Raw genomic sequence first — 13,093 nt, 5'->3', positions numbered from 1 at the left:
AGATGGGCAGTAAAGCGTTACTTGTAACGAGTTACTGTAATCTGATTACTTTTTTCAGGTAACGAGTAAAGTAAGGGATTACTATTGCAAAAACGGTAATTAGATTACCGTTACTTTCCCATAGAAACGCTGCGTTACTAAAACCGGGATTTTTTTGCGAGAATGTCTCGTGACAATGATGTAAGCGAGTGCGACATTCTTGACAACCCGGTCGTTAAGTGATGACGTGACGAATCCTACTTCCGGGCCTAAAGTAGTCTGCGTTTAATATGGCTTTTGTGTTGTTAACATGTTTAATGTTAGGTATTTTCTTCTATTTGATCTCAAAAAGCTCCTAAAACAGTCTGTGATCACTGTTGACCTCCCTCGGCTTTTATTACCGCTAATCATTCTTTTAAGCTCAGTTTTTAAAACCTTAGGATGTAACTACAGCCCAGCACATGCAGCAGTATATTAATGACTAACCTCGTATTGTGGATGGATTATCTCAGTTGTTCTCCTGACTGAACTTTGGTCCTTTTACAGCATCCTGCCATGCGATTACATTTGTTCCTGACCACCGAGAACACTCACATTAACTTTTATCGAGTGGAAAAAAAAGTTAGCTTGTTTATATTATGCTAACATAGCTGTGTCGCTAGCGGTCACGTAGCACATCATTATATACCAGCTAGCCCAACTTCAGTAACCCTACAAACATCACTGCTTTTTAGTTTTCTGTCTTCATTTATGCTGGAAGTGATAACAGAGCTGTACGTTTTAATTTGTTTCCAAAACCCCGCAGTCAGGACATGCTATATTGTCTGTGAAGGTTCTCAGTCATCCAGGTCATCGTAGTCAAAGGAGCTTGCAAAGAAAAGCGTCTGGACTTCTTTAAGTTGCTTGAAGACGTTTCACCTCTCATCCGAGAAGCTTCTTCAGTTCTAAGGTCAAATGGTGGAGAGTCCCAGATATAAACCTAGTGGGAGTGACCCCCACAGAGGGACAAAAGGACCCCCTGATGATCCTCTAATCACCTGAGCCAAGGTGTGAAATTGGGTGTGGGACCCAATCAGCCAGAGTTTCGGGTGTGTTCATTGTGAAACCTGGCCCCACCTTGTCATGCGAATTCCTGAGGTCAGATGGCCCAGGATGTGAGTGGGCGTTAAGGCGTCTGGGAAGGGATCTCAAAACTGGATTATAGATGGCAGAGAGTTGGTGTCGTAAACCACCGCCTCTGTTCAAAGATGGTCGCTCACAGTGGACATAGATGGCTTCTTTCACTCCTCTTTCAAACCATCTGTCCTCTCTGTCCAAAATGTGAACATTGGCATCCTCGAAAGAGTGTCCTTTATCCTTAAGATGCAGATGGACTGCTGAGTCTTGTCCTGTGGAAGTGGCTCTTCTGTGTTGTGCCATGCGCTTGTGAAGTGGCTGTTTGGTCTCTCCAATGTAGAGGTCTGGGCATTCCTCACTGCACTGTACAGCATACACCACATTGTTAAGTTTGTGTTTTGGCGTTTTGTCTTTCGGGTGAACCAGTTTCTGTCTGAGTGTGTTGCTGGGTCTGAAATACACTGGGATGTCATGCTTGGAGAAAACTCTCCTGAGTTTTTCTGATACACCGGCTACATAGGGGATGACAATGTTGTTGCGTCTGTCCTTCTTATCCTCCTTCGCTGGTGTCTGGTCTTCTTTTCTGTGCCTCTTTGCTGACTTTAAAAACGCCCATTTAGGATAGCCGCACGTTTTGAGTGCTTCCTTTACATGTGTGTGTTCCTTCTTTTTTCCTTCAGGTTGAGAGGGAACATGTTCTGCCCGGTGGTGTAGGGTCCTAATTACTCCAAGTTTGTGTTCCAGAGGGTGATGGGAGTCAAAGAGGAGGTACTGGTCCGTGTGTGTGGGCTTCCGGTAAATTTCGATGTTGAGTTTGCCGTTCTCTTCAATGTGCACAGCGCAGTCCAGGAACGGCAAACAGTTATCCTTTGTGTCTTCCCTAGTGAACTTGATGTTTTTATCCACAGCGTTAATGTGCGCAGTGACGGATTCCACTTCTTGTGTCTTGATTTTGACCCAGGTGTCGTCCACATATCTGTACCAGTGGCTGGGTACTCTTCCTTTGAAAGAGCCAAGAGCCTTCCTTTCCACTTCCTCCATGTAAAGGTTGGCTACAATAGGTGACACGGGGGAGCCCATGGCACAGCCATGTTTTTGTCTGTAAAAGCCTTCGTTGTACTTGAAATATGTAGTGGTGAGGCAGAGGTCTAACAGTGTGCAGATCTGATTGGGTGTGAAGTTGGTCCTGTCCTCCAAGGAGCTGTCTTCTTGTAGTCGTTTTCTGACCGTCTCCACGGCCTCCGTGGTGGGTATGCAAGTGAAGAGAGAGACTGTTAACATGGTAAGAAACAAGGTACCTGTGTTAAAAAAATATAAATGTAATATTGTCATCCTGCTCAGATTTAATCTAAAGTCTGGATTTTCTTTCCATCAAACATGATGTGAAATCAAAATAAGCAAAAACAAAACAAAAATGAGTCCTGTCTAAATTACAATGATGCCATTTTAAAACCTTATTAACCTGCATGTATGCGACAAGTCATTTGTTGTTGCTTTAATATGTAAATACACGCAAATCAGGATATTGTCTTGCTTATTTTCATCTTTTTCTAATTTGCTGATGGGTGATGAGTCATTTGTAAAGTAAAATAGCATGGCATAACACATAATGTTCTTATTGCCATGAAACCCTGTCATCATTACTCATTGATCTGGGCTGAAATTCAGTTTTCTGTATGGCTCTTTCGCACTCACTTACTCTTTCTCAACCCTGGGCTGCTGTGATGCAGACTCTACTGTCAATGTTTCTGTTGACACTGACTCTAGTGTGACACTAAAATCATTAAGGTAAGCAATGTTGCTGCTTTCAGGAACCGTTGTAATTTTTAAGATTGCACAAACCGTTTGGTTTGTTACGGTAGTTTAGAGAACGGTTGGAAAAAAAACGTCACCGGCGACTGGTTAGGGGATAAAGTGTTCTGTCTGAGCTTCTAACTGTTATTTTGGATGTTATCAGCCTATTGAAAAATAATAAGTGTGGAGCCTCTGGCTGATTAGAGGAAGCCCTGTATCAGATTGCGCCCAACCCCCTCTTTTTCTCTTGCTACCCAGGTTTAATACGGTTATAGCAAAGCACCTCCATCATGGACCTGTGCTATAAATCTGCCCGATCCACTAAGACTCATTGAGGAGTTCCTGAGCTTTCAACCTGGTGGCAAACACATACTGATAGTCCTGTTAATACAGAAAATGTTCCTTCTGTAAAACTCTGTTTTACAGTCCACACATTCAACTACTATTTCTAAAGGAACAGAAATAAAGAAGACATTTAGACTTTATGGTCTCTAGATATAAATGCAAAGGTGTTGCAGGTCCAGCATAGGGTACTTGATGAGTTTTTTTATGTTATTTTGTGGGTGTGCGCTGTGCATGGTGTGAGAAGGCTTTGGCAGGATGTGGTTTAAATTATTTTTTTCAGACTTCAAACAAAGTCATCTTTAAAACAGGATGATGATCGCACCAGTCTGCCTCATGATCAGTAAGAAAACTGACTTTTTATTTCATATTTGTCAACAACAGATCTTTGTTTGTTTTTACATTTATAGCTTGCATGCAGTTTTTCTCATTTGCAATGAGTCAATTCTTAAATGATGGTTAAAGTTTTAAAAGCAGTTTCTGAAATCCTTTAAAACACTTTGCTACATGTGAACATCAGAAAGCATATTTGTTTTTTTCTTCTGTAAATCATTTGAGAAATGAGCCATGTTGGCTTAGAGCCAAAGGATTAAAGGGTCTTGTGAGTGGAGTTTGTGTCTTTGTTTGGACTGTGTGAGTTCCTGTTAGTCTAACTTCCTCCCACGGTCCAAACACATGCCTGTTAGGTTAACTAGTTATTTTAATTGTTCACGGGTAAGGATGGTTGTCTGTGAATGTTTAGCTCTGTGATGGACTGATGACTTGAGTCCTCGGGTGTAATCTGTCTCTAAGCCCCTGTAAGCTGGGCAGATTCCTGATTTTGTGCGTTTTATGATTTTGAATTTGAATTCCTCTCGTACATGTTAATGCGACATCAGCTCTCATGGTTGTTATAACTCGCATCACTTCATACATGGTGGAATATTTACATGGATTAGTTTTCCCTGAAGCTAACATTAACCCTTCTTGAACATTCATGGTCAGAAGTTTCCATACACTCATCAGGGGAGTGAATGTTGAGGTAATTGTGGGCTTTTAATGGTTTCTTCAACTGTTCTTACATCTTTAATGACTTTAAAAAACTAAACAAAAAAAGGTTGAAATTTTTGGTTAACATTTAACAAATATTAGTGACAGCCAACAACAAGCTGCAGGCATAACTCTGATGGGAAGTTTGACCTCTCTTATTGGCAGAATGTTTTGGTTCTGGGTCTTTGACCCAGCTCTTTGAGGTTACTTTTTTAGGTTAACATATTTGTTGATGTTTGATTTTTTGCTTTGCTAAGACGTTTTAGGTTTGAGTTTTGGTTCTTCTAATGTCATTGAGTTTACAGCTTTCCCCACTCATGTCTATGTCTGCTCGGCTTCTGTGGTCTCGCTCCCCCCCCCTCTGTGTCTTGTCTCCCTTAGTTGTCCCAGGTTTTCCTCCTTGTGTTTCATCCTTGTCTCATCTGTCCTTCATGTGCATCCATGTGTGTTCTCCACAGCCCATCATGTCTCTCGTCCTCTCCATCTTCTCTTTTTGTCTTGTTCCCATGTCTGTTTCCCCCTCTGTCCCAATCAAGCGCGTGTGTCTTAGTCTGTGCCTTTGTATGTTACTTCTTAGATCTTCATTCAGATCTTTGGACTTTCCCATTTTTTGAGTATTGGTTAATCTGATGAACGCTGTGAAACAAGTCCGTTAGTGCTGACAGAAATAAAGTACCAGTTGTAGTTAATCATGATCACCCATGAAAAGCTGACTGTGTCACTTACTAAAAGATTTAAGTGTATGTATATTGAACCTGAAAGTATTCTTTTGATGTGCAGTGCAGATTTGAGAAAATCGAAAATAAATTCAAATTTGTGCAACCAATTACTTTTTTTTGAAATGGAATAAGGTTAAGATTAGAGATTAAAGTGGAAAGAAAACATTTCAAAGAAATCATTAATCTTGAGCCCCAAAGTGGTTTCTGAGCTTCCTGCTCTAAAAAGAAATACCCAAAATTAATTGATTATTTCTCCGCAAATACAAACTCTGTGCTTACAATTTTGGTATCAAAATAAAATTAAGCAGAAATTCATTAATTTTGCTTAAAAATGCTTGTTTTTTTAATACATTTTTGAAGAATTAACCACACATTTACATGGCAATGGCCCTTTTCTGCCATGCGCATGTAGCGTTTAATTGGCCTCTGGCCCTTTAAATTCTGAGGGGCTGTAACTTTGGTTTCTTTTGGTAAATTTGCATGATTGACACCTCTTTTTAATCGTTTGAGCCAATAGAATCACAGTAATGATTCCACGTTCCTGTCACTTCAACCAATCAGAACTTGCAAGGCCAAACTCAACGTGGCCCCAAAATTACTACATGTGACCTCCATCCAGTCACGTGTCTGTAGGTGGGTCTAAAATGTAGGTTGTTGACGGAAATGGCTCTGATGCCATTAGTTAGCCGTGGAAACTGCTGATAATCACGTGGCTAAGAGCTAACTGCGAAATCTGAACAGTAAGCCATTTTCTGTGTTTTTGTGGTCTTCTTTTGCGGCTCGTTCAGTGAATTTTGGTCAGAGTGTTGTGAAACTTGGTGTTTGGAATCGTTGATATCTCTGGAAGATAACTCACCTTTCTTTAGCCGGTTACATAAAGTCTGGAGAATTTCTTGTTTGGTTTTGTTTGTTTTGCGGACATTTACGTAACTGTTCGTTTAATCATGACTTGTTTTCGTTCTGTTTAGTTTTTGTAGAAATGGTTTATATGAGATTTTAACTGAGATTCAGAGGTTTTTGTGGATACCGCACATGTTCGGACTTATATTTCTGACACCGTGTTATAACTGAATAAACGTGAGCTCCTCCTTTTTACCCCTGGTAGCGGGCGTGGGGCTTAAAAGCCTAACATTACCATGTCGTTCTTGGCAATGTTGAGTTTGTGGAAACTTTTGTCCAAAACGGTCGCTGGTTTCAATCTATGCAGTGGCAGAAAAGGTTTCAGCATCTATGTCATTGATCTTCTCACACTGCGTGTACTACATGTCAACTGATGTGTCTCGACCTGATGTTTTTGAACCTGCAGCTGCTACTCTGAGCATCCATCCCGGCAGGTCAGTCTTCTTTTATTATGAAACCGTGACTCTGAGCTGTGCAGTGCCAGGCAGCTTCAGCAGCTGGACAGTGAAGAGAAACACCTCCACAAGGTCTTCTGTTTCATGTGAAACCTGGGGCCAATTAAATGGATCATCCTGCACCATCAAAGGTGTCTACCCATCAGACAGTGGAGTGTACTGGTGCGAGTCTGACAGCAGGGAGTGCAGCAACACCATCAACATCACAGTGGCAAGTAAGCTTGCTAAGTAATGTCAGATTGTTGATGTTGTATCTTAAGTAAAAATAAAATTAACACATTTTGCAATTTTTTTTTAACTAAGAACAAAACCAGAGTCAGAGACCACAGTTTCTCTCTCTGCATTTCAGCTGGTGTCATCCTGCAGGGTCCTGCTGTTCCTCTGACTGAGGGAGACAGTGTGACACTAAACTGCTCCTATAAGGAAAAATATGCAAAGGAGTCTACGTCCAATTTCAGTACTGCATTCTACAGAAATGGTACTTTTTTTGAAAAAAAGCCTGAAGGAAGGTTGGGCCTTATCCATGTGTCCAAGGAGAACGAAGGCTTCTACAAGTGTGAACATCCCACAAAAGGAGAGTCACCAGTGGTTTGGCTGGAAGTGAGAGGTGAGGATGATGGTAGATTTCATGAAGCTTTCGTCTGACAGCTTATAAATACTGTTGCATACATAAAGCAGTTTCATTTATAACTTGGTGATTAAATGGGATGTTTTTTGTATAAACCTGACCACAACTTATTAGCAAAACCTGTATCACCATAATGCACCAGTATGTCTACCCCTCTATGCTGCCTGGTGAAAGCCAGGTTTAAAGCTGTAAGTTTTAAAGAGTAAACTAAATCTTAACATTTCCGGGACATTGATTAACCTAAAGTTTTATATTCCTAAATCAAAAGTTAACCAAGTAGTTTTCAGTTTTATTCTCGCTGTTTATCGTCACTTCTAAGATAAGATAAGATAAAACTTTATTAATCCCTCGGGTGGGTTCCTCTGGGAAATTCTGTTTCCAAAAGCACAGCACCGACAGAAGTTACAGTTACAGAATATTATATGTATATACACACACACACACACACACACACACACACACACACACACACACACACACACACACACACACACACACACACACACATATATATAAATACAGAGACATATATAAATACAGAGACAATATAAATAAAATATACGAAGGGGATAAATAGAATAAATAGGAATAAAAATAAAAAATACAAGTGAATTGCACATTTCAAGTATTGAGGTCTATTGCACCATTGACTATTAACAAAAGTATTGCACAAAAGGTATTGCACAGTGAGGTGCAGAGGCACTACAGCTTAGTTGTCCCCCCTCCTTTGTCCTCCTGTTTCCCCTCCCTCTCCCCTCCAGAGAGGAGTTAAACAGTCTGATGGCGTGTGGGACAAAGGAGTTTTTAAGTCTGTTAGTTCTTGTCTTGGGGAGAACCAACCTGTCACTGAACAGACTCTTCTGGTTGTTAATGGCCGTGTGCAGAGGATGCCCAGCATTGTTCATAATGTCCAGCAGTTTCTTTAGTGTCCTTTTCTCTGCCACTGTCTCCCACCTCCAGCTGTGAGGTGGGAGAAGTGATGTGTTATCTTGTCCAAACTATATATCACAGCAGCTGTAACTATCATTTTGTAATTCCCCCTTTCATTCTTCCTGTTATCCTTTTGCCATAACTCACACTCATCTCTGCCCACAGCACCTTGCCTGCACTCTCTTCTTTGCCTCTCTTGTGCACTGTCTCCCACATTCACAAACATGTATTCTAGCTTACTTCTAGGGACTTTCATTCATCTCATCTCCAGAACTTACCTCCACCTCCCCAGGCTCTCTTCCACCTGTTCCCCACTCTCTTAATACAAATTTCAGTGTCATCTGCAAACATCATAGTCCACAGAAACTCCTCATCTGTCAGCTTGTCCATCACCATCTCAAATAAGAAGGAGCTCAGAGCTGATCTCTGATGTCATCCCAACCCCATCATAAACCCATCTGTTAATCCCCCTCATGACTGTCTCATCCTGTTACATGTCCTGCAACACCCTTCTCGTGTACTTCTCTGACACTGACGTCCTGACTTCTGCACACAGTACACAGTACAAAGTCACTATGTTGCACTCTATCACATGCTTTTTCTGGTGTCTTAGAGTCCTAGGGTCTAGAGAAGACACTAGAGACATAACCAGTTCTTTTCTTAAACACACAACTATGATGTAAATGAAGCTGATATTTGGCAAATAAATGCTTTAATCGATGTCCCAGAATGAGAACACACTGCCGGCCGACATCCCTACTAAAAAAGAAAATAAATAAAAAGGTCAAAAGAGAAATGTGCTAGAATTTTAGATTTGGTTTAAAATATTTATGGAGTAATTTGCTTTCTTATCCAGAAATGAAATGACTGTGTGTTTCGTTATAAAACCAATCTGAAAAATCTAACTACTGTAGCAAATGAAATGAAATGTCACTGGAAGCGTGTCACCAACATGAAGCGTGTCAGGTTTTTTCATATATATGAGCTGCTTCCTGGATATGCAGCAGTTCTACCACAGGAAGTGGTACTGTAGGCCAGGTATAAGGTTTGTCATACATCTCATATCTTTATGCTGAAAACTTTGACTCATTTCACAGAAGCTCTGTTTTTCATGTCCTGATGTGGTTCCTTGAAATGTTTTTGTGAAATGCACAGTAATCTCTGCATATGTATCAACACGAAATATTGATTTAAAATTAACATTTTTTAATGCTCGCTCTAAACAGAAGAACTGATGATAAAACTTTATCTCCTAACAGAGAATAATATTCCCGTGACCACCCCTGATCCTGATCCTGATCCTACTCCTCCGATCGCTCTGCCCAAACTTTTGAGCACCATCCTGCTGTTCATCCTCTACACCTGTATACTCATACTGGCTGTGTACACCTACAGGAAGTGGGCTCAAGGTAAGAAAACTTCAAAAAATTCTGATTATGTTGGTTTATGTCAATTTTCCTAAAGGGGTCAGAGGACATAGGTGCTGAAGAAATGTCAAAAATGAATTATTATCATATATAATGAGTAAACTTTACAAAAACTAAAATTTCACTCTGGACATTAAGTTCACAATGTCAGACTTTTAACCCATTAGCCCGTGCACATGGTGCCACCTTAGTTGCAGGGTTACTTGCAGATGCTGCGCCTCTCTTACTGATCTTTAACATGCACTTTTTTGGAAGGCCTTTACTGCAATAAGACAGTGGAGAGAAGACATGAAAGCTGGGAGCAGAACTCAGAGTAAAAGCTCAGGTTTCTGTATTAGCTTTATGACATATGCATCACCTGCTGAACCCAGTGAGCTAAACCACTGCTGTAAATGTGCGTTCTTATTGAGAGTATAATAACTCTTAAACCTCCAGAGTTGTTTTGGTATTTGTCTCTGTATCTTGCAATGCTTTGGGAGATCATTGAAGAAAAGTAGCATTACCTCACTCTGTCACTATTTGTAAATACATTTCTGAAGTTCAGTTTTAGATCCATGACGTTCAGGCTGGATTTTATTACTTTAGTCATCAGGCACAAACGTTGCTTTAAAGATGGAATCTGACTGCATGAGGTTGCAGACCTGAAGCATCAGGCATCAACCTGATGCTTGAACCCAAAAAGTTGATTCTGCTCATCTGGACGTAATGTTTTCAGTGGTAGAAACATTTGGTGACTCATCCAAGTGACTTCTTCAGTCTCAGCTGACTGCACGTTTCCCCAACCTTACAGCTTGTAATGAGTAGGCCTCACCTTTTTTTAAAAAAAATCAAGAGCTTTGAAAAGAATGAGCAAAATGATAAAATCTCACATTAAGGTCTGAAATATGAAATTATGTAATCGTAATGGAATTTCAGTGCTGATTGTTGTGTTTCCCATCTTGGCACCAAGTATTTATGGGTTTAATGCAGTGCTGTGAGCCAAAATGTCATTTTTTTATCTGTCTGTGTGAATGTATTGGTGGTAGAGCAGGTTATTTACCAGTCAGAAGGCTACAGTAGAGGTTACTGCTTACTTCACCCTCCATTAAATCTAAAATGTCCTCTTTTTCATGCAGGCCTGGACATCGTCACTGTCAGAATTTCACCATTTTACTTTTGCTTCTTAAGCTGCTGCTTGGTGGGCATTTGGAGCCAGAACAAGCTAATGATATCAGACCTAACACATAGATAACGATCATCATGTCACCTGAAGGCAACGTCTGTTTGACTGAGTGAAACCATAGAGTAGAAACAGTTATTATAATCTTTGGTTCAGTCTAACCACATTAAGGGGAGCGGGGCATCCACAGTGGTGCAAAGTCAAATGACACCATGTGATGCAGCCCCCTGGTGGTGTCTGAGTATGTTCATGCTCCTGCAGCGAGGATGGATGTTCACTTGTTTGCATCACATTTCACAGCAAAGTTTCCAGCTGCTGTTGAGTCATTTCTGTGGCAGAACAGCTGACAGACAGTTATCTGATATCCTTGTTACAGTCAATGAGGTGGAAACAGAGCTGGTTCTCTGGAAACAATAGGTGTTGTTGCTGTTGTATGAAGCAGCTTATATGTGACTAAATGTCATCTTTGAAAAATGTCGCACTATAAATAGTTTTTGTTCTTCCTGCAGCTCGAGCTGAGGCTAAAAGGAAATGGCCTGATCATCTCTAACTTGAGTGCAGGAAGACGATGATCAACAATCAACATATCACTGGGATTAAAGCAATAGTCTTACACTGATCTTTTCAACCTTAATAACCTCTCAGCAGCAATGATGTTCGATTTTGTATGAATCTAAAATTATATAAACTGAACAGAAAACTGTCTCATTTTTGCATTTGATGAGTTTTATGTTTAAAGGACAAACTGAGTGTCACAATGTTATGAAGAAGCACTCTGAGAGTGCAAACCTTCACCAGGGCCGCTCACGCTCCAGGCTGCACTTGTTTTATATAGGATTGTATATACAAACTAGTATATTGTCTTTTATAAACCTGTTGTAAGAGATTTGTCAAATACTTCTTTAATTTATAATATGTCCTGTGGTTTAATGTATCATTTTATGCATCAGTGTCTGTCTGTATTACTGCTGTTCTAAATACATCAAAAAATATATGTTCTTACTTTTAGAAACATTACTCTTGTGTTACTCTGTAACCTGGCATTAACTATCTGCTGTGGTAAGTGGGATGAAGAAATAACAGTAACCAGGCAGATGTGCCTTTGACATCAAAAAATGTGAAAAATAGTCTCACAAATGTCCTCATCAGCATTGTCTGTCTGTCGCCACCTTGTGGGCATTTTTACACTTGTTGCTTATTTTAATGCAATCTGAACATTTTATATAAAGTAATTAAAATACTTATAATGTTGTTTTAGAAAGTTCCTTTCATAAAAGATGACCCAGCGTCCCCTCTGGTGAGTAATTAAATAATCAAGCACTGAAGCAGTTTAAGTCAGACAGCTCTTATTTTGGCTGACATTCACTGAGTAACCTTTAAAACTGTAGAAAGCAAAACTGGCCATCTGAGCACACTTCCTGAATTTAAGAATTAAAACTGAAACATGGATGTTGATTTAAAGAAGAAAGAGGCAAAATGTTTTATTCTCCCACACACTGTGGACTTGTTTTTTTCTATAATATGAAATCTATGAAGTCTCCTCTCACTTTCTCACTGTGGACTCTCATCCACTGCTTGGATTTCGTTAAAGATAAATCAATATGTTTCTTATACAAATGTTACTTTTAGTTCTTTTTACACGAGTTTATGGTTTGTGAGTCATGAGCTTTTTTCAGTGCAGCGTGAACATTAATAATCCTCTTATCATTTGTCTTCACTGTGTAACTGCATAGAATTCTGAGTGTTTTGACACTCTGTGGTACTTTTTGGAAATCACAGAAGTTCTTAGTTGGAGTTCAGATCTGTGGAACATCAGGGGAATAAAATGGGTCTGTGGGTTTTATCCTAGTAGCTCAGGGTACTGTTGGCTAAACAGTGGACGCCTGTTTGCCCCTTAAGGATGCAGCTCATCAAACCGTGACTGTTATATATAAGCATGTACAGCAGAATAATATACATCTTGATCCAATTTTAGTTATAATGGCTGTTGTAGCTCGTCTCTTCATATTTGCTGGTCTAACGGAATATTTATTCTGACACTCATGTTAATCTTTTGTGAGTCTCCCAAAAGCACTTATGATCAGTACAGGTTACTTCTCTGATGTTCGTGTCATTGATCTCCACACATTGCATGTAGTCTACTGCATGTTAACTGATGTGTCTCGACCTGATGTTTTTGAACCTGCAGCTGCTACTCTGAGCATCCATCTAGGCAGGTCAGTCTTCTTTTATTATGAAACCGTGACTCTGAGCTGTGCAGTGCCAGGCAGCTTCAGCAGCTGGACAGTGAAGAGAAACACCTCCACAAGGTCTTCTGTTTCATGTGAGACCTGGGGACAATTAAATGGATTTTCCTGCACCATCTGATGGCTTTTAGGAACAGTTATCTGGTAGTCTAGGAGTAAAAACAAAATCAGAACAGTCATCATCCTGTTTCAGTTTTGGTGCCTACGTAACCCATAATGCACCACAGCAGCATATAGTTCAGTCAGACATTTGAACCATAGAGTCAGATTAACCTTTAAGCTTTTTCACCCACCTACACAACAATGCTCCCTAACTCCCGGTTTGCCTTTGATTTGACAAAGGCAAATAAGTTGTGGTGTGGTAAGACA

General features: G+C 40.1%; 1 protein-coding gene across 1 annotated transcript; it reads left to right on the top strand.

The window, feature by feature from the left end:
- Nucleotides 1-3,483: 3,483 nt before the first annotated feature.
- LOC309701856 (Fc receptor-like protein 5) lies at nucleotides 3,484-11,820 on the top strand. Its single transcript, XM_082526165.1, has 5 exons — nucleotides 3,484-3,574; nucleotides 6,286-6,549; nucleotides 6,684-6,941; nucleotides 9,152-9,301; nucleotides 10,988-11,820. Exons 1-5 carry the CDS (start codon nucleotides 3,544-3,546, stop codon nucleotides 11,026-11,028), a joined length of 744 nt encoding a protein of 247 aa, XP_082382291.1. The 5' UTR covers nucleotides 3,484-3,543; the 3' UTR covers nucleotides 11,029-11,820.
- Nucleotides 11,821-13,093: the final 1,273 nt, after the last annotated feature.

The sequence above is a fragment of the Aulonocara stuartgranti genome (assembly GCF_965226115.1).
Source record: "Aulonocara stuartgranti genome assembly, chromosome: 3".
In the NCBI taxonomy this organism is placed as follows: Eukaryota; Metazoa; Chordata; class Actinopteri; order Cichliformes; family Cichlidae; genus Aulonocara; species Aulonocara stuartgranti.
Note: the sequence above shows the minus strand (reverse complement) of the source record. Positions and strands in the feature narration are given on the sequence as shown.